The sequence below is a fragment of the Rhyacophila brunnea genome, unplaced genomic scaffold (genome assembly GCF_057557595.1).
Source record: "Rhyacophila brunnea isolate RB1 unplaced genomic scaffold, BYU_Rbru_1.0 scaffold_3, whole genome shotgun sequence".
NCBI classification, from domain to species: Eukaryota; Metazoa; Arthropoda; class Insecta; order Trichoptera; family Rhyacophilidae; genus Rhyacophila; species Rhyacophila brunnea.
In genome coordinates this window covers 36,516,863-36,540,403 of record NW_028232965.1, presented here as the reverse complement: position 1 = coordinate 36,540,403, position 23,541 = coordinate 36,516,863, and the positions used below count along the sequence as shown (strand labels likewise).

The following is a 23,541-nucleotide window of genomic DNA, read 5'->3' as shown; positions in this document are numbered from 1 at the left end:
TATATTATGAATGTAATGCTGTGCAAAATGTTGTACAATATTATTTTCTTCAGACAGATTTATTATTGAATTCGGTATGAATTGTGGGATTTTCAAATTGCAATTTTCCTCATGTATAACATTATATTTTTTTTTTTGCTCTGAGCTGTATTACTAAAACTATTGTTGTTATTTGGTCCTCGCACTAAATTGCTGAACATATCAGGGAATATATTTATTTTTAGAAAAGGAACTTTCCTCTGAAAGAAGGTGCAGTTGGTAGCTCCATGCAAAAAAAGTGTAATTAATTCTAAAAGAGATATTTTTCAAGTCAACGAAATATCTAGATATTGGGAGATTTAGTCAGGTAGTATTGCAACCAGTGGCGGCCGGTGGTTTTCAGAATAGCATTTTCCGGTAGTGCGCAATGGTTTACCTTCTATAAAGAGAAGATCTTCTTCTTTCACCCTGTCACGACCCAGCATTGGGGTATAGAGCAAGCACATTCGCGCCACTTCCCTCGGTCCATCGCCAACTCTTGCGCCTCCCGCCATGTCAGACCTGTAGCACGTAGGTCGCTTCTGTGGCACCGCTGCAGGGTGAGGGAGGGCCGGCCATGGTGACGGAACCCTTGAGTTGAACCTGTGCCATAAGGATACGAAGTGTCACACTCTTTGGCGGCATCCGGTACACGTATCCTAGCCACGTAAGGTCGTAAAGAGTCTTTTCATGATTACCTCAATCACCGAAGGCTGCCGTGTTCTCTTACCGACTTCTCAGAACGTAAATTAAATATGTCTTTGTTTATTTAAATTATTTCTCAAAAAAGTTTTTGAACAGCTAGAATGATTTAATATCAATAAAGAAATATAAATGTCACAGTTTATGGCTTTACGCTCCCAGCGAACAATGCTTCAGCCAAATAAATAAGCGCTGATGTGTTTTTTTATTATTTTGAATGTATTTGAGTGGTTTAGAAATATACGCAGCAGTTTGTATTTTCGTAAAATGTTGGCGATTCATTAAATATGTTAACTGTAAAATTGTTAAAAATTAATTTGCCAACATTGTTATAAAACAGAAACTGGCGATTTTGTTTCTAGAGTCCTTCGTTTCGTGCGCCGATCTAAAAGTGTGTAAAAAATTCTACACAAAACGCCATTACAGGACATTCAACCACCGTTTAAGTAGTATACAATGACCTCATTGTAATCCTGTGCAAACTGAAAATCTATTTGGATCGCAATCGCTTTGCGGTCATGAATGGAGTATTGTTCATAATACTGCTACATGTTCTACTTTGCAAAGTGAGTGATACACATATGAATAACAATGAAAAGTTGAGCGATGTCTTCAAAAATGCAGGCAGTGCGTAGCACTTGCATGGTATTAGAGGAGCCGCCGCTGATTGCAACTGCTGCTGATTTAATATATTATTATAACGTCTGATTTGCTCAATATTTTCTGAATCGTTTAAGAAATATGAAGGATTTGTTTTTTGGAAATATTTTCACATTGTCTAATGGTTAAATTCGGAAATTCTTTGCAAAATGTATGTACAATTCTTGGGTGCGTGATAGTAACACTGGGTAAACTTGAGCCCATCATGAAACTCATTACATTAGTTCAGGGGGGGGCAAACTTTTTGGATGGAGGGCCAAATTCAAGAATTCAAAATGAGCGGCGGGCCGCAAGTAAAATACCGTTTTTAGATATACCTACACTACTTATTATCACGAAAAATAAACATTACAAAAAAAATAATGAGAAGAATGAAACTGTTGTACATTTTTTAAAATTCAGGTGTTAATTTTGTAGTTGATATTCTCAAAATTGCTTCTAAATGGGCATCGGATATATATGATCGTAAACAATTTTTATTGAGGTTCATGATCGAAAATGTTTGTTCACATATATAGGTTGATCCAAAAATAACGAATCTTTAAGTTGATCGAATTTGTCTGAATTAAGGGCATTGTAAAATTTGGAGATTTCTTCACGATGCAATTCTCTTAAATCAGTGTCACACTGCAGATCAATAATCTCAAGTTGTAGCTCTGTCGGTACACAATCAATATCTATTGATCTACATCCAGAGCGAGATTGTTATCCAAAATTTCTTTCCATTCATTCCCAATCGATGTTCAACGTAGAAAATAGTGGTTACATAGTGTGAGATAAGACGCAAGGAAGACGTACTGAGATAATACATTTATGAAACAAAAATTCTTCAAATTTTAATCTATTGTCAATATTTTTTATAAAAATTATAAAAAAGTTATTCGTAATCAGAAGTACATTAATAATGGCGGGCCGCAAAAAAATACCCGGCGGGCCACATGCGGCCCAGTTTGCCCACCCCTGCATCAGATAATATAATATTTTTGGGTCAAAGGGGATACTTTCCCCACCCTATGGAAAACTTTGGCCCAAAATTTAAAAAAATAATCAAATGGAAATACGTATATTTTTCTAATAAATAAAAACATGTTTAACAATACTTTATTCAGCCCATTATTTTGTTCGAGTTTGATTTTATATCAGTTTTATTGGAGTAGAAGAATAATTTGGGCCAGTCACCCCATACTACGGTATAGGTAAAAAAATTCTTTGGTCTGTAGGTATATTCGAATTTAATTGATTTCATCATTTGGGATGCAGTTTTCATTTGTAGCTCCTGTATGTTTGTCTTGTCACTATATTTACCAGGGAACACAAAATTAATGGGAACTGGCATGCCCTTATCGGGTGTGGTATAACTGATTACAGATCTCGAGTGTGGAAAAATTTGGCATAAACTTAAACATGTGTTAAAAAAGAATATGTTATTTTCAATAGTTACGTCTGTCCTATAATATGCATTAAAGTTTGGCACGTAAATATAACGCCCATTCAATGTTTGCAGACAGCCAGCTCGCTTTGCGTCTCTTGGTTTTATGACCTAAAATAATAAAGCGGACTCTGCTTCAAAACTACTACCACACCCCGTAGGGTTAGCCAATTCCTTTTAATTTTGTGTTCGCTGATATTTACTAATCTCCTTTCGAATGAGCTTCAATCTTTTAATACTGTACCTCCACCACTCCTCTCTGCCACTAGAATTTCTCACAAGTTCCTCCTCATCCCATCAAACATGTATTTATATTTTCCGACAGGGTTGGAAAATATCATTTATATTATACAGGTTCTTGGTCTGGACTACGCTCAATTGATTATTAGGGATTGGATTCCGCAAATAAAAATAATAATGACATATTTTATTGATAACTACATGTTGCCAATCATTTCTCAACGAATAATGAATTTAAAGTACAAACAAGTTTTCCTAAACAGATATATGTTTAAATTACGCCAATAGTGGTATTAAGTAGGTGCCTATGTCGAGTGTAATACTTCATGAATTCAATTTTGTTCGGTTTAGTACTGAGCTGATGTTACTCTAATTATATAACAATTTTGATACATAGATTTAGTTTATATTTAAGTAAGGTTTTCATATTTTGTTGTTGTAAAATAAGTAGAGGATATTATAGATCTTTTCCCCGTTCAGATCGTAACTAGTTTTTCCTCATATTTGTTCTGTTAATTATCCCCTACAGAATCAGTAGAATTAGGGCATCAAGCCACCAAAATCGTGGTCTTTTCACACTCCGTTTTAATTGCTTTTTCATCCATGTGTCATGTGTGGCGGTGAAGCAGCAGTTCACCTTTTTAATACAGTCACAATAATGGGAAATTTGACAGATGTTTTTGATGACAATGCGGACTGCAAATTTAAAATATATAGAAAGCATAAGCAGGTTTGTATGACTGCAGTGTACAGTATATTAGCATAACATAATTCAAAAGGGTAGAATGGGTAAAAAAATAATTTACAAATTTTTTAAATTCAAAACACCTTTATTTTTTCAACACTATTTATATTTTGTGCATGTACAAAATTACTTTGACACTGTAGTCTTCTAAACATACATTTTTTTAAAACAGAGGAATCTAAAAACTTATAATAGAAAAAGAAAATTGATTGAATGAACTTAGTCACTTGTAAATAAATTTTCTTAAAATTACGAATGAGGCAAAAAGTATTTCAACAAATTTGATGGGGATTAATTCGCAATTAAGATCAAAGCTTTTGAAAACTTCAATCTTACTAGTAGCATCTAATGTTCACAATAACACACGAAACCATTCCTAATAACTAGAAATGCTGGATGACTCCTGGGTTTTGACAATGTAATTGATTTCTTTGGAAAGTGTGTATAAGTGATTAATTATTTGACAGTTCTTTTCCATTCAACATAAAAGATCCTTTAAGAATATATAAATAGCAACTGTTTTAAATTTCCAACTGAATATATTATCTGGACTGATTTTTGATATTGTAATGCTTAAGGAAGAGTTTAATTTTGTCCAAGGAAGAGATACGGACAATATTAATGCTAAAAGATAAACAATGGTGTATTGTACTAATAAAATAATTCAGTGGTCATTAAAGTTTATAGTGAAAATATACTTAAAACAGTGAAAATTAATATTCATTCATTTGTAATAAGAAAATATTATATATAATCATAATAAACCTAATTTGAAATATATAAAACTAATCCTATGCTAAATTTACTCAGTTTCATTTTGATCTAAATACATACATGAAGATTTTTCATTCTTCAGTAAAACAGTAAAAAAAATGTAACCCTAAACCATCAGATTAGTAGAATGTATCTTCAATTTGCATGTAAATTTGCCATATATTTCAAGATTAATGGAAGCAGATCTGCGTATCACATGAAATTTATAGCAAAATAAAAACATGCCAATATTGTGTATAAACTACAATGTAATAAAATACTTCAACTACAAATATAAAATTCATTTATTCAATAAAGTCATTTATTTATACATTCATGTTGGTAAAATTCAGTCATTCGATGAGTTTTAATTGACATAAAACTTTCATAAAATTATAAACCTCCATTAAAGTTAAATAAAAATAGGAAAGACAATACTTTAATGCAGGATTTACTTAAATTAAAATCAAGAATAAAAACACTTGTCGCGATTGTAGCCTAGAAATATTAAGAATAATTCTTACCGCTACGATAATTATTATATTTTGTCCTTCTAGAATGAACTTTTGTACAGAATTATTGTTTTGTTTTAATTCACCTGTTCTGTGGGTTTATTCTATGCTTATCGACCGCTAAAGTGATAAAGTGATAAATATTATCAAACTTAGGGTAGGTTTGTATCAAAATATTAGCACTTATTGTAACAATTACACGAAGTTGGTTTTTATTGTTGCAATAAGTGCTATGTTTTAACAGCACCTATCTTGCTGCTGTTAAAATATCGTACTTATTGCAACAATAAAAACCAACTTCGTGTAATTGTTACAATAAGTGCTAATATTTTGATACAAACCTACCCTAAGTTTGATACTATTTATCAATTTAGTGTTCGATAAGTATAGAATAGACCCACAGATGTGTAAACAGGTAGCTATTTTATGAACATTATTTTAGAAGTCTAGATCGTGAATTTAATATTGGTATGGGTACCGTGTCACTATGTTTCATCAAATTGAATGCACCTATGAACAAACATTGGCTGGACTACGTACCATATTAAACATCCCATTATCCTGCACAATATAATTAATGCGTACATATATTATATCAAAAACTGCTGAAAAAATTACATTAATATAAGATGTAACAATTCATAAAACAGTCATTTGATCCATTTACATCTTGTACCACTTATATCTCCGGAAGTCTAAATATTTCTCATTGCATCATCACAGCTAAAATATAATTTTAAGTTAGAAATAGGCAGAGAAGGAATTAAAAACTTTATATACTTAATTATAATGTTAGGTATTAAATTTGCAACAACACAATTTACACACAATACAAAAATTAAGAAAAAACTTCTAGCCAAAAATTCTTCTATATACCATACATTCCATGAAATTGATCTATTGAATATTTTTTTGTCAAACAGTATAATTTATATCCCTTCTCTGCAAAGTAAGAATACATTTAAAGAAGATGCACAGTTCAGGTATAATTATAGGCACTACAATATTTCAAACCTATCACTTAACTTTTCTTTTCACTTCTCTCCTTCACTAGTCGTCCATCGTTTGTTTATAGTTCACCATTATTGAAAAGATAAACAATGTTAACGATTTCACAAAAAAAAAACTTATTATTTCGTCCGGGCTTTGGATTCTTCTCAAATTCCCTGGTTTCATAACCACATGTCTGACATCTGACGTTCTTCCGCAGCTAACAGATTTGGCAGTTATGTTTGTCTTATTAATGTTCCACATTCATTGAAAGTGGATTGAGTAATAAACTAACTCGAAGTATTATTGGTATTTTGCCACAGGGTCGATGGCAAAGTGTCATAGTGGGAGGGTACTGTCACTAAGGCATCTTCAGGAGTGCGGCTTGTTGAACAGTTCTGTAAAAGATGAGAACATTATATTAGTTTTTATATCCTTATATTATATAAAAATATGAAACATAAAAAAATAATATTGGATAACTTTCAAAGATTCTGGATCACTGCGATGAGGACTCATTACTAAGCAATTATTTAAAATTTATCTTGAAAAATGCTTTAGAATTACGAGCATTTAACATATTATCCATATTATACTACATTTAGCGCGCCATCTTAATTGGATTTTATGTGTCCGTTCTAAATTAGAAGAATTAAAATTCACGAGATGTACCAACTAGCAGAATTTAATTATTTTCAAAAAGACAACCGATGTATGAGTATGTCCCTAGCAAAGCAGGACGCCCAAAGCATACTGTGGGAAACTGAATAAATCCGAATTAACTAATAACTGAAATTTCAGTGTTTCTAATGATTTTCTACAAAAAAAAAATACTTTTTTGCAGAAGTCACATAAAAGTGGTTTTATTAAATTATGATCTACTTCAAATCTAATCAAATTTTCAGCTTATTTTTAGCAATATTTCAAATAGTTAAATTTGAAAAACAAAATAATATTAACTACAAACATTCTTCTTTATACCTGATGAAATAAATAAATGTACACATTTTGTGTACTACATAATATATTATATAAAATGATGTTAATTAAAATTTAATTACCTCTGGCTGGTGACGGTGCGTGTCGACACACTCGATAGGTAGCCGAATGAGCTCTGCACTGTACTTGTGTCCGTGAGCTGTCAACTTTATTATTGTGTGAAGAGGAACATTCATGTATGGTAATTCATCTGAAAAAAAAAGAAATCCTCCATTAATAATCAACCACAATAATGTTAAATCAATTCAACTGTTCATGCATTCATAGGATATGCAATGTTTTTTGAAATCGGCATATCTTTTATTCGGATTATTTGGAGATGAAGATAGTCATGATCGTCATGATAGTCATGAACAAGGCTACATATTTATCTTATCGGAATATTTTAAATAGGTAACAACAATTTTTGGATATTTCTTTTTTTAATACAAAATAGAGATACATATAAGGGCTTAGTTTAGATATATGAAGTTCTTATTCTCAATAATTATATTGTAATTGAAGTAAAAATTTTAAAATTTCCACAATGGTACTGAATTCCAAAGATGGGAACACTATTTTAGCCTGTTTAAATTTTTTTAATTTATAGAGAATTTTAAAATTTCCTTAGCAGTTGAGATAATATCTTTTGTGCGATCCAACTGTCTCTATAATAATAAAGGACAAACTTTTAATTATTATCTCAAATGGTTAATAGTACATGACAGTGGTGAAGGCTGCCTATTGGACGGAGGTAAAACAATTATAAAAAAAGAAAAGAATAATAATAACTTACACAGTGATCAATGTTTTTTAATATATTTGCAGTAGATAATAATAGTGCCTATACATGTGCATGGATTTACTTGCAGCAATAGTGTGTATTTTAAACTATCACAATAATAACTGTTTACACGTAAAAGTGCAGACTGTCTCGCCAATCTCATTCTTCAAGAGTAAGTTAGTTGTGATGTTGTCATTTTATAATACTGTTTGACAGGTTGTGAAAATCGGTTAAGCTCAAAATGAGTCTGCGCGTTGTAGTTAGTTTTTTACTGGCAGGTTCGCCACTATCGTTTTACTGCGCAGGCGCAGATATGAACAATCCCAACTATCGCGTGAAAATTCATAAGTTTCCGAACTTTTTTGATCCATGTATGCAATCTTGCAATTTGCATGATAATACATGTTTACACGTACATTTTCTTGTTATGGCTGCGATAATACGTACTTTCAGCAATAAATCCATGCACGTGTACAGGCGCTATTAAGCCAAGTAACATGTGGCAATTAATTCTGGCATATTCGGCTTAACGAAATAACAGATTAATTTGTTTTAATCCTGGCAATTCTATTACATTATGTTTAGTAAATTCTTGCATTTAGATTATTCATTACAAGTCAAGGTAAATATTAAATATTCGTGTTGTATCAAATCTTATAGACGAGGCATGTATGTATAGATGTTATTAATAGATATTTCAGATTATTATATAGATAATTCACAGAAACATCTAAAGAGGGAGTGTCACCTGCATACCATTTATAGCAGTACCACATTACGTTAAAAACTGTCAACATTTTGTATCAATATCAATGTATTATATAATAATGTGCATCTGCACTTGGTACTTACCGAGTTTAGCATCGACAAAATATCCTAGGACACATCTCAAGACAGCTTGGTGGCCCACCAATAGAACATTGGTTGTGTTGTCGAGGGCGGCGAGAGCTGGTCTCAGCCTTGACATCATGTCGATGTAGCTCTCTCCCCAGGGATAGCGGTAGCGAAGCTTATCTTGGTCCCGCCATGCAAACTCCTGAGGGAAACGTTGCTGCATCTCTTCATAGGTGAGGCCTTCACAAATACCCTGAAAAAACAACCGTTAGATTACATGAGACTCATGAGATATCGTATTTTCCCAAATATAATACTTTTATATACTTAATAACATAATATTTTATTAACCTAACATATTTTTTCGGTAAAAGAATTCGTGTTATATTTGAGCTATAAGAAAAACAATATATACTGTGAAAATTAGTTCAGCGTCTATCGAAAAAGGTTTTAATAAAAGACAACATTTTTAGGAAGAGGAAAATAACATAGATGATACACCGAGAGCCGACATGGATGGTTTTTTAAGCATGACTAGTGTGCAAGATTTTCTTTCTTAATTTTTAAAAATATTTTTTTTTTGTATTTAATTTTTCCATTCAATTGTCATCTAAAATATATGAGGCGCCGAGCGCCAAAGGAGCTCAAGCACCATTTAACAAAAGTGCTACAAAATGGCCGACAAGTTTTCAGTGAATTTATTTTTTTAATTTTAAACTTGAATGTTGAAATGGACAATTATTTTCTAAGCAAAGCAAATTTTAAAAAATCAAAGTATTATTTGCAATAATATTTAATGAAAAATATCTATTGGATTCCAACAAAAATGGTGTTTGAGCCTCTTTGGCATATAGAAAAATGAAAAAAGGTGGCACTTGATACTATTTTTTGTTGCATAAGCTTCTGTGGCATTAACATTTTCAAACTCAAATAATGGCATTAATTTAAAAAATAATTCATTTAAAAAAAATGTTTTAATGTAAGGGTTTGGATAGCAATAAAAAAACATTTTGATATAAACAAATTTTATTATGCCAAATAAAAACTGAAAAAATGGTCAAATTTGTTATGATTGTAACATGAGTTTGTTTGGCATAAAATTTCCCTTATAATATTAAATACGTTTTTGCCATTACAGCAATGATTTCAAAGCCTTTGGATTGTTTTTTTTTGTAATAACCGTCTATATACCCAATATTATTAATAATACTAAATCAAATCGTTACTCCAAACTGGCCAAAATAACAAAATTATTATTCAAATTTCACACCATCATTTTTTCTCAAGGATTCTGGTGATTTTTTAAATACTTTTTTTGTTATATATCAATCGTAATTGGATATAAAACAAGATGCAATTAGAAATAAGAGTTATTTTCTTTCATGGAAGTAAAAGTTTAGTGGACATAATTACTAAAATGACGTTAATAACCATATTTCAAAAGTAATCTAAAATATTTTAAACAACAGCGTATGTGAAAGAAAAACGGATAAAACATGTTAAACTTACCGCGATTTTCCTCATTTAAAGGTTTAACACACATCGAAACTATTTTTCTAATCCTTCTTGAGCTCATTTTTAGTTTTTTTCACTGTTGAGAACGTATATTCAATAAGACAAATCTGACAGCTGTTTTGGTCTCGCGCTCTCCATAGTATAATGGCGGATAAGCTTCTGTGGCGTGCCAACATAACGACCAAAACAATTATGCCACAGAAAATAAATCTCTATTGTAAAATATCTATAATTATTTGAGCGATAAGACTTTGTGGCATGATACATATCGATTTATAGAAAAAACCTACATTCAAATGTCAAAAATCGTAAAGTTGGCGCTTGAGCTCCTTTGGCACTCGGCGCCTCATATACATTAGGTATGTATTGCGTTATATAATTATTATCTACTATCCAACAAATAATTAAAGTTTTATAAATTTTTAAGATCATTTCACAATTCTATTATAAGTTCCTGACTGACAAAATAGAATGACTTACAGCATCAAGTTCATTGAGTGGTCTGACGCAGAATTTGGTGGCGTGGATATCTGCAGCCGTCTGTTTAGTCCTCGTCATCTCGCTGGTCCACACCTCGAGCTCATCAGATCCCTCGAGGGCATTCATATGGTTCGCAAGAGCTCGTGCATACTGGTAGCCTCGCGGGGAAAGATTTGCATCACCGCCTATTCTTCCCAGCACATTGTATTCACTCTCTCCATGCTGTTAAGGAAAAATAACAAAAAACATTAATCCTCCCGCCGTCTATTTATAAATTATTGTTTTCATCCAAAATTAGTGATTCGATATACATTATCTGTTCAGTGACCTGATCACTGTGGGCTATTGTTGGGCAAATAATTTATTCAAGAATTTTTTTAAGAATAAACACATGATACTTATTTTCAGATATTTTTTAACAGGAAAAATAAATCAAAACTATTTATATTTAAAAACATTTTAATGTGGTAATTCCCACGTTCCTAAAGCGAACTTTCCATGCTTCTCAGACATGTGGTGTCAAATAGGTCAATATCTCAGTGAATAGAACAGCGTCATTTGATGACATTTTATCATAGAAATCTTATAGCTGATCGAAAACATTCAACTAGGATAAACAAAACCATTCAAAGTTCAATAACATAATATAAACATAAGAATTGAAGGAAAATAATTTTGCGGATAAATAAATCGAAGAAGAAAATTAATATGTAGTTTTCCATATATAAACAAGACTTGAAAGTAAAAAAAATACTTCAGGATGTAGATTATTATTTTGTTTCTCTTTCACATGAAAAAAGACATGTACAGTAAAAACAAAACAATGATTCGGTTGGTCGATAGTGTGCGTGCAGATGCTTACCTCTACTAGTGCTACTAATTACCTGGCAGCAAATGTACTCGTAGCGCTGACAATGGTATACGTATTCGTACGCATACAATCCACGAAAAAAAGCAATCATTATTCATAAGATGTTTATCACACTTGAATGGTCAAAGACATAGCTCATAATAAGTATCTTTAGAATCATCTTCAAATGTGTTAATCTTGCCGATTTTTTGAATAATAAAATGCCTAATTCTTGTCAAATTTGGGATCACAGAGATTATCAATATAATTTTTTATCGTGAATATTTTACAAAAATTATCTCGTAATAAATTATACTAATGGTTTCATAAATGCGTTTAAAAATTAATAAATGTAAAAAATCTTAACACCACTGCACAGTTATGTACCGAAATATGACTATATTCTAAAACATTAGAGCGAGAGGTTTAAAAGAATACTATTTTATGTAACAAAAATACTTTATGCAGTCATCAAATGTTTAAAATAACTATAAAGGATAATAAGGCTTCAAAATTATATAAATAAATTATCTACAACGTTTAAGGAGTGTCCAGGATCATGGTTTGAAAATACAATAAAAACTCAATTTTGACCTTCGACGAGCATGTCCCCCCTTAAGAGTGTAATAATAATCAATTTTCACTATGAATTTGTGGCATTTGCATTATATTATTACGTTTCGAAAAATTCATATTTTTTAATTATTGTCAAGGTAATCATTGAATAATTATTTAGTATTGAGTCTTCGCCAGTGACTGACTGTAGGTATATCCAGTATGTTTCAAAACTTAAATATTATAATATAAATATTTACCCGAGTAAAGTAGAGGGTCTGAGGCATAGGTTTGACATTGGACAAGAATCCCAAGATAGCGCTTTCTCTCTGTCCTCCCAGTTTGTGAGCGCTCACCGATTCTCCTCCATTTTGAACCCTTATGTAGCTAATATCTTCCGCGACTGGATCAATGGGCTCATACTGTTTCATGTAATGGTTCAGTTTGTTTCTTAAGTCGTCCATGGCCTCCTTCTCTTTCATGTTTTTGTAGTCAGCAGAGTAGTGCAGAATTTCGAGGATATTCTTCTCCATCAACTCTTCATCATCACAAATGCATTCCACAAAGAGAGCCCTGAAACGCAGGTCTTTCGCGCAGTAGTCTCTCAGGTCCATTCTCTGTTGAGATGTTATGTTGGTGCCGTCAAATATCTAAAGGAAAATAATGAACTATTATTTATTATATGTATTGGAAATATTTGCAGATATCATCAATATTAAAGGGCAAAAATATGATCAATTTTCAGTGATGAATACTTCTGTATTTCAACAAAGCATTACTACATCCCAAATTACCCTACAACAGAATAGACCCACTATATTTAGGTAGCGGTCCAAAACTGTGAATTTCGATTGTAGTGGTATTGATTATTTTTCGAATGCAATATCGTGAACTATTTGTAGAAAATGATTATTTCATATTGAATAAAATGGTGACATTTTAATCAAAATGAAAAAAATATTCAATCAAAAATCTTCATTTACTGCATACATTTATGGCATTGCAGCACTACCGTCGGACCTCGCCATTCGATGCCACGGCCTGACTATAGACAATCATGTACATATGGGCAACCCAGTCGCCAATCGCCGCAAAAGCCTCAATCACATTGAGCTTCTTTACGAGCTGTTTATTGGCGAATTTACAATCTGCCTGTAAAGTCGCCCAGTGTAATCATTGAATAAGCTAATAAGCAGGTTGTTAACACTCTACCGAGAAAAGTTGAAAGCCGGTCAACTTTACACGCTACACGCCGGCGTGTGGGCCTACTGCGTCTGCGCAGTAGAGCGCAGTATCAACCTCCCGGTAAAAAAACGAACTATGTTCCGTCAAAATAGTCGCTGGCTTGTGGCTAGCGAATGGAAAGTTTTGTGTGTAATCATCAAATCGCAGTAGCTGAATCGCCCGCTTTTAAATTCGCCAATAAACAGCTCGCAAAGAAGCTCAATGTAATTGAGGCTAAATGGTAAATAAAAGTGTAGTGAAGAGTCTTCCAATTTACGCAGTAAAATATTTTTTCCCTAATGATGCATGAAAGTTATATTTTGATATTTACTGCATTTCATTGGGAGCATTCCACTTTATGAATTAGTAACAGCTCCCTACCTACCTTCCGAAATACTTCAATACAATATCTCTTGCATCCGAGACCTTTGATTGGCTAGTGTCTAATAACATAATTGAAAAGAAAATTTTACTTCACACCTGTAGCACCTTTAAAAGTAAATTGAAATGGTATAAATAAATAGGTAGAATTAAAAGACTTCTTTGCATATAAACTGTGAAGAATTTTATTGTAAGTGAACGAAATATGACAACATATTTCCATTATTAAAAGACTTATTACTTCAATAACTAGGTGCTACTAATCAATTGAATTCAAAGGGGGTTACAAAAAGATATAAGTTGAACCCTTTCATTGACATATTTATTGTAAAATTTAAAAATTACCGCAATGCTATTCCCCTCTTTTAGCCATTTAATGGCATCTTTCACTGCATCGTAGGCGCTCTGCCTTCGCACAGCTGCCCCTGTCGGGTGATCAGCCCTGAACATGTCATGGCGCGCGTACGCTTCCATCTTCCTGCGCCTGTATTCACTGCAGTCAAACACTGGACACAGAAACAATAACAATTTAAATTACATTCTGTTTTCATAAGTTGAACATCATTGACATAACTAATATATTTCAGAAAAAAAAACCTGGCTAACAAAGTGTGTCGAAAATAATACCTTGGCATGCTTATTCAATGTTTCAATGTTTTTTTTTTTTTTAATTTTATGTGTCTTTCACTTTTAGGTAGTTGGGTTTTCCAAATCGATGGTGGCCTATTTAAATATTAGAGAGTAATGAAAGGTGAACTGACAATTAAATAATAATTGATCTATTATACAGAGTTACTCTACTCATAAAAAATTTAATGCACTTTTAAATACTTGAATCTGTTTATAGCTACAAGTAGGTACACATGATTGAAAACAATCCTAACTTTTATTACAGGTTATTGATTAGTTTAATATTTTCATTTGAAATCAGGATCGAGTTACCAATTTTAGATACATTTCTTACTTTAGTTGAGCTCTACAGAGAATTTCATAAACCACAAATGAGGTGTGCATATTTCCAAATATCGATATGTCTACAATTTAATACTTGTGGTAAAATGACATCTTCGTGTTTCGTGTAAATGGTTTGTATTACTTAACGTAAGTTTCTTTTTTCCATCGTATTATATTTTCAAAATAGAATAAACACGGCCATTTTTGCTTGTAGACCAACCCTTAATAATTGCAACAAAATAAAATTGGACATATATGTAGGTAGTCATTAATATTTAATATTATTTTCATGTGGTTTTAGGGGGTTTTGAAAGTTATAGATCAGTAAGCGTAAACCTTTTCCTACAAGTGTGCTTCCAATGTTCTTAAAAAATAGTTGTGTGTCAGATAAATAAAATAAAAAAGTAAAAATACCCACTTGTTTTTACATTATGGTTTATTGCACCAAAAAAGATTTAAATACCTACTGCATATTTTTAAATATTTAGTGAGACATTAATTGTTGGTTGTCAGATGTAAATTTATTTATTTATTTGTAGTTTATAATGGAAAGCTTCTCGAGATTGAACAAATTATACGAGAATCCAATATGATATGGTTCAGTAAATATGGTTAAAAATGGTGGTTTGCTAATTGTTTCATTGAATTGAACATATTGGATAATGAGTCCCATTCACATTCTCATAGGTCTTCCCACAGAGGGGTTCCCTGTTATCATTACATATTATGTGCAAATTACACATGGAAAATGTACATATTTTTGTTAAATTTTGAGCTTGTATTGTATTGTAAGCGATAGGTATCGTAATTACATTTATTATAATTTAGTATATATCGCAGGACTATGGAGAATTTCATAGACCGCAAATATAGAAAAGTGTTTTCTTTGACACGCTGTCAGCAAATACTCACAATTTACCAAAAAGCAAACCGATTTAAGATGCAAAAATATTTTTTCACATTATATTCTTATTATAGTGATTTAAAAAGTGCTACATCTTCTTACCTTTGGTACTCTCTCCCTGCCAGTTGAGGTGTCTGGCAAGTCGGTGGGCGACATGGGTCTTGCCTCGTGCCGGAAGCCCAACGAGGGCCACCAGAAGCGGGGAAAACTGGCCAGTAGACCCACCAACCCTGCACGACAACGCTGTAATAAAGGGAAATATACTGTTAGGAACGATAGTGAACCAGCTAAACTGTCGTTGCCCACAAAAGCAAGATGCAAAACCCATCCTCAATTTAAATAAAATGTAAGCTAAAATTCAAACAGCGGATATTTATATGGAGGTCTACCGTGACATAAACCCCAGTTTAATTAATATTGGTTTAAAAAAAAAAGCAAATATCTCTGTATTGATTGTTAAAATTTGACATTAAATCAAACATAGATTGGGTTATATGGAATCAGGCAGATAACCAAATTTGACTCCCGGGCCATGAGTTGCTAATGACTGCTGAAAATGTTATCAAGGATTGGTTTTATTTTATTACCCTATTTAGAAAATATGTCCTAGTCGAATTTTGTATTTCACCAATACAATTAAAAATTAAATAAGTACTTAGTTCATCAAAATAATATGTTTTTCGACCTTCCGGAAATGTGATATGACAAAAATAATATTTTGCGATAGCCAGCAGTGTTCGAAAGTAAGTACATAGCCTAGATATTTTTTACGTTTTTGTCGTCGGCGTATAATTAAATTGATAATTATTGTTTGATAAAAATGATGACAAAGATTACTTAATCCGAGAGATCTTCATAAATTGATCTCGATCAATATATTTAAGTAGATATTATCTAATAATTCAAATGCAAGGAATACATTCGAAAAACGTAGGTAGGTATAATTTGCAACCATTTTTTATTTTAACAAAAAAGGTTTTCATGTGACATTCTGCATAATATTATTGATGATATAAAATAAAACAATTAGAATACAGACCCATTACGAAATAGAAATATGTATATAAATATTTTTCTGTGTTTTTATTTATGTATAATAATATTTAAAAGTCAGCAGGTTGAATTTCCTCCAACCGAAGAAGGTTGGGAATCACCAAATTGTAGATTAAATTAAGTAGGTAGGTAAGTCATTGTCCAGTCACTATAAAACATTCAAATTTTATGGAATATTTATAAAAAAAATGTTTAGCACGGAATAATATATTATTATTAAGATTATAATCTATTGTGTGAACGATAATTCCTATTATAATCGCGAATTGAAAACACAAAAGATAAACAATCAACACAACTTGAATCTATAAACAACGATGTAGCCAAAAAATATTGACTTATCTAAGCTGTAGCAATATGAACCTATCTACGTGTGGGTTAAATTACTTTTATGGGGAAAGTATTATACCCTGTTTACACGGGCATGGATTTATTGCTGACAGTACGGATTATAGCCATAAAAAGAAAATGCACGTGTAAACACGTTTTATCCACATACAATTTTATTCCTATCTCATTTGTCGATATTTTCCCGCAAGAATAATAAAATTCACAATGTATTATTAGATGACATTTATCAATCAAGTATTGGATGTTTTGGGTAGATACGGGGTAATAAGGCTAAGAAAGCCGTCGAAAGGCGGTCACTAACACCGACTTTTATAGAAAAACGTAGGTACAAATCTGCAATAAATTGGAATTTTTCTCACAACAATGTTGTTATGTTCTCTAATTGATTCAGATGGGCGAAAAAAACATCTAAGACTATTAATAATTATTAGTGATATCATTCGTATAAAAGAAAATTAATTTATGACACACCTACAAATCTTGTTTACGGCTTAAATGGCTGACACCTGATAAAGTATTTGAACAGTATCTCAGTACGAGCTCTGGGTACAATTATCAAGGAAAAAATATTATTTAGATACCTACAAAACGACATACTTATCGTACCATATGTATTTTTATGATAAATTGGAGTAGTAGGTACGTAGCCAATTTCAGAAAACCAAGGTTTAGTTCACAGGGACATCGCTGGAAACGCGTGGTTTTATAATTTATGGCCATTTAGTATTATTATAGTATTACCAGCCAAAGTTGAATAGTGACATGCAACTAGAATTCAATAGATAATGATATGTTCCATATTAGCATTCTTTTGTTCCACAGTGTGCTGTGAGATTAGTCTAGTAGACTAGTAGAGATAGTATATTATTGTCAATGTAAGAAAAAAGGTGGATATAATATTATTATAGGTACAGGCCTACAAACTTATCTGTAGAATGGCCAAAAATGGAACTACGAACTACCTAGACGCAAGTATGAAAATGTCATTCGAATGTCAGATTTTGTCCAGTTACGAGTCTTGATTGGGTAGTTTTTCACAGTGGCTTCCCATCCCATTCTTCAGATAAGTTTGTAGGTCTGTAATAATATTAATAATCATTGTTTTAAATTCTATTGGATTTCAGTGTTGTACTATTTCATTTGAGTAGTTTTTTGCGACCCGGGTTTCGTCAGTGTATGTTTTCCTTTGGGTGAGTGTACACAGCGCCTAAAGATGCCGAAAGGCGAAACCCGGGTCGCAAAAAAAGACTCAAATGGAATAGTACAAGACTTAAATCCATTAGAATTTAAATTCAAATTCCATCAAGTACCTTCGGTCGATAGTATTAAAACCATTGTTTTGTTTATTAACACTTGAGCCAAGGGCGCGTTAAGGATTATACATATAGGTAATATGACGCTTTAGCCAGGTTAGTACATATTATATTATAAAACGGCAAAAACAACAGAATATTTTCGAACGATTGAAAACGGAATATCAATAATATTTTGCTAGTAATTTTATGTCATCAATACAGTATTTATTACTTTTTCGTTTTTTAATAAAATTTAAATAATAAAATAATGGTAGATAACAGCACATATTTATAAAAATATGCAATTTAAATGGTTTGCGGAACTAATGTAAAGAAATAACAATTAAATAACATCGACCTTACATCAAAACTAAAAGCAGGAAAGAAAATTAATAACACTATCGAACAATCAAATGTATGTATACATCGCATATTGTAGCTTTGCGTCGTTACAAAAAATAAAATATTTAACAATAAATTCTTTGTGTTTATATCAGAAACGGAAGTAAATTAATTGATCAAGTCTGGCGCTATAAAACCCTAAATTTAAATATCAGTGAATCGCGACTGATCGCGACACATTCATGGTCAAATTAATTCAGAATAAACAATAAAAAAATAATTTAATGCTGACAGACTGAAATCTTTCAAAGAGCTACTTGACACCACGACCCGTCGAATTTTCAGGAGCCGAGAAGCATCATAGGTATGTAGGCACTTACTAAGTGATTATCTATGAAACAAATTTTTATTTCCATAGAAACAATTGCTAGCCGAGCCAATTGCTTAAAATTCAGTTAAGACGATGAAAAAGAGGGCGAGGGAATTATTTGAATATCCATTGTTAACATCATTGGGAGACTAGTCGTTATTATTTTGTTGATGAACCGGTCGGTCATTGTATAACGATATGCCTACCAAAACATGTGCCTTTAATCTTTAATGATTGGCACGTTTACGAGAATATATTGTAAGCAGGGATTGTAAGCTATCCAGAACTAACAATTCCGTGAGTTTAGAGAAAAGACAGGGAGCCTGAAAATTCATATATGCGCGATGGAGATAAGAGGTTATGCTAGTCGACTAAACGCCACTGAATTTGTAAATTTCAGACAGATATAAATTACAATACAATATAAATTACATATACAAATTCAAAATTATATTTACGAGAAATTTCCTTTTCCTTGTACACATGGAATTATAGACGAAGAACTTTCACGATTGATTTGCTAATACAAACAATGAAACCTAATCTATAATGCTATTAGGTACATAGAAAGTTGGTAGATATTTTAATAATAAATTGAAACATTAACATATTTTCTACAATTATTGTTCATCCTGCTGGGATTTGACAACATGTATAATTGAGATTGCTAATTCAATTTGATAAAAAAAAACACACTTTATGTTCTGCGTCTGTTCCCGCGATCTGCAGTTAATTTAATAAGTGAATATTAAATATTTCATATTATTATATATACTTAAAGGATGTATTGCCAATTATTATTGTACTCTATTATTATTAGTGCATTTTATAAGTGGATTTATTATACTAACTCTTATAGGAAATGCGTACATTTTCCACTGTCAATACAACATAAGTTAGTATTTCCTGACACATTACTATTTCGCCTCTGGCAGTATTAAGATAAATATAATAAACGTTAACGAGTTGTGATGCCTATTTACATTTTCAAATAAATATAAATATGAACTAACTGTGGTACGTCTTGTCAACAAGAACGCAAATAAAACTAGTTATATACAAGTTATTAATAATAAACAATATTACCTAGGTACCTACTTCAAACTGGACTATGGAATTATTTTTTCCCCGATATTATAATAAATAAGTAATAATACACAGCTGGAAATAATTTATAAGTCGTTAAAAATGATGTTACATCTAACCATTTATATTATCTAACCGTATAATACGAATGACATTTAATTTAATTTAAGGGCCGAGATGCGCTGGGAGGAGTGGGTGAAGAGCGATGCAAGGGCCCTTCTCATCGAAAAGACTGGAGAGGTGCTGCAGAGGATCGTTCCAGCTGGAGGAAGGCGGTGGAGGAGGCCAAGGCTCGAATTGAGCTAAAATAATGACTTATACGTCTTATATGAATGACAAACTCTGATATAACTATTGAGTTTTGAAAAATTAGTAATTACGCACAATTACGATTATGCTTACACATTAGAATAAGAGTATCACAACTTTTTATATTAGGCACGTCCTTCGAATGGACACGAATAAGTATCTAGGTAGGTATTTATCAGATACTAACTAATGTAGTAGTACCTATATTGTTTTAATATGAGATATTGAAGAGCTAATTTCTTTAAAAAAAGTCTAGAGACTAACTCCATTGGATGAGTCAAACAAAATTGTAACCAATTGAAATGAATTCGCATAGTTACATCAGTAAGACACTGGGACTGTACTTTGTACCAATTCGGCTGATTTATTAAAATTAATTGAGCGAATGTCGCAATAATTTATTATTTTCGATGCATAAAACGTTTGTACATATTATAGTTTTTTTTAATTCACCGCTCAAAAAAGATCGGAAATCTATTTCATTTTTAATTCGGTAGAAGATTCAATAAAATATCGACCCAGATACACGAAAAACGGGTAAATTGCTGCAAAACCATCTTTACATATTTTTTTACGTCCAACTATAAATGACAATAAAATATTTTTTTTATACATATAATATGTATCGGTAACATCTCAATCGAACATCGAAAAATATAGTGATACTGATACTTTTATAGAAACAAATTTTCAACTTGGTAAACACCGCTTAGAGATACATACATACATCGTTTAATAAACACTGAGTTAACGATTTAATTTTGTTTAAAATTAATTTGATGGTTTACATGTATGCCCTTATATAAACATGCAATCATCGTCGTAGATGTCTAGGAAAAGTGATGTTATTTATATCATTTATTGATCCATTAAAAAAACATATTTTGATTAATACCTAATTTATTAATACCTACTTATGTAAGTACGATAAAAATATAACTCCAAACAAATGCCTTTTAGGTTTAAAATCTTGAAATACCTATGTGTCATTTTCCAAAAATATTGGTTTTAGAATATTTTAATAATGATTAAGTTTTGCATTTAAATTGTATTGGGTAAAAAACATAATATGGACTGATTCTCCCTACTTAACCAAAGAATTGTGATTAATCGGGACAACCATGGTTGCCAGGAACCACGAGACAGAAAAATGTTCACGCATGCGATTGCAGCAACCAGCCTTACTTTCTGGATGCTAGAAACTATAGCTGCCTGAGACCAATCGACAATACATAATGACTTTGAAGTGACACAGCCTTCAGTAAACTGGTCATGTAAGAATTTCGCACCAATGTACGAAATATGAATGTATTTCTTCGCCAAACGAGAATTTATATGAGTTTTCTGATATTATTAAAAAATTTAAAAAAAAAACAGTTACCCTTTCTTAAATTTCTATATGTGAGTTCAGTATATTATGTGTGTTTAACAATAATTAAAATACGCAGCAGTCGGGCCCATCGCCACAGCCAACGGAAAATTGGTATCGCGTTTGCCCAAGACACGCCCAGCAACAAGTAGCTATTAATAATCTTGTACTGCAGTGGTTTTAAAACCAAGTATATTAAGAAAAATAGTAATTATTAGGATAAGTGTGCCTGTCGTTCATCACAATTTCTCAAAACTTGGAATCACATTATATAAAACTATCGCTAAATACCCAACCTCGTAGAGATAAGTAACTTCAAATGCAACTAAGATTCGTTGAATTGGACTTTTTTTAATCTACATTAAAAATAAATATGTATCTACACACAGTCTGTGATACCGGCAAACAGTTTGCTGCGTTGAAATCACTTGAAAAAAAAAGTCGTCTAAGCATACCGATCTATCATTATGACCGTGCATAAGCGTATTGACCAAGTTTGGCTGGAAGAAGCAGAGCGTTGGAGCGGAGCTCGGAGCATGGAGCAGTGGAGCAATGGGGGACCGAAAATTTTTGGTGCTCCACTACTGCGGATGTTTTTTTTCCGTTCTAAAATCCAATGGAAATATCATATTTGACACTTTCCAACACTGGAATTATTTGAAATACGGCAACACTGCCGAGTGGTTAAGTAACCCCACATTTCGCTGACTGATTTCCATGTTGTTCTATGTCACTTTCAGTAAAATGTTCAGGAGAGCAATATGAAAGTTCACATTGAAATAATAAATGGTACCACCAATATATATATCGCTGTCTGATTCCCAGGTTGTTCTATGTCATTTTCTGTAAAATTCTTAGGAGAGCAATTTGATAGTTCACATTGAAATAATTGCACAACCTATATATATTAAAAACTGTGTTCTGCATATAAAAGAATAACTTATTTTCGAGATTATCGACAAATGCGTTTATATTTTTTTATATTCTGACTAATGGGTTTAACAGAGTTCTGGAAATACAACAAAATTGCATTAGAAAGTCATTTTTTCTTAAAAATGTAAAATAGAACAACCTGGAAATCAGGCAGCGATTTTTTGACAGAAGAGGTAGATAATGAAAGAGGATTATTTGCTGTCGGCGTTTTCGTTAAATATAATAATTAATAATGAAAAGCACGAATAGACCATTTTTCAAAACTACTTATTTTATAATTTTTTAACATTTGTATACATATACATAATACCTATTAAAACTTTTTACCCAGAGCGGAGCTGGAGCAATTATGTATTAGGTCCGGAGCGGAGTAACTCAAAAAAGGGTCGGCTCCAACTCTCTAGTAATAAGTACAACGCCTAAGCATACACTTTGAAGACCTCTGTTTTACGGGGCAAAAAAGTCAAATGCGTCACACTGCCGAATATGTGGGTACACTCAGCAAATATAACGATAAAAATAAGATATAAGTTAGTAATAATGGTGATTGTATGTGATTGTACGGTGGTATGCGTGTTTCGTGCGAAAGTATGGGTGGGAAAATTTTAGAAACGACGCAGCGCGGCACATGACACCTACCGTGAAAAATCGAGATTTTCATTTAAAAAAATACTTTCCAATTTTCCACGTTTCTACATTCATAACAAAAGTCTCAATTTAAGAATAATATTGTAGATACCACCTCAAAAGTAGTTTGGACTACAAAACTGTTATTAAGACATTATTATGAGACAATGCATAATCTTGATTTTAACATTGTAAAATTCAAAAACGAGTAATTTAGTATCCATTATGCATGTTCATTAATTACACGGAAATCGATAAGTACATAATAATTATAGTAATAACATAATTATTTTGGCTA

The 23,541-nt window shown here is 31.9% G+C and overlaps 1 protein-coding gene across 2 annotated transcripts in view; it reads right to left on the bottom strand.

The window, feature by feature from the left end:
- Positions 1 to 4,834: 4,834 nt before the first annotated feature.
- The window catches only part of LOC147068295 (6-phosphofructo-2-kinase/fructose-2,6-bisphosphatase-like), a 39,796-nt gene continuing 21,089 nt past the window's right edge, over positions 4,835 to 23,541 (bottom strand). Inside the window, exons 2-9 of one of the 2 annotated variants that reach the window (XR_015071393.1) lie at positions 15,611 to 15,751; positions 13,996 to 14,156; positions 12,306 to 12,695; positions 10,641 to 10,862; positions 8,664 to 8,898; positions 7,111 to 7,238; positions 5,461 to 6,447; positions 4,835 to 5,150 (exon numbers count right to left, since the gene is read on the bottom strand). Coding sequence is in view for 1 of the 2 variants with exons in the window: in XM_085953262.1 (XP_085809388.1) it covers positions 6,340 to 6,447; positions 7,111 to 7,238; positions 8,664 to 8,898; positions 10,641 to 10,862; positions 12,306 to 12,695; positions 13,996 to 14,156; positions 15,611 to 15,751 (1,385 nt within the window). In the remaining variant the exon portion in view is untranslated. Of the gene's footprint in view, positions 6,448 to 7,110; positions 7,239 to 8,663; positions 8,899 to 10,640; positions 10,863 to 12,305; positions 12,696 to 13,995; positions 14,157 to 15,610; positions 15,752 to 23,541 lie in introns of both variants that reach the window. The other variant, XM_085953262.1, reaches the window with a different exon arrangement.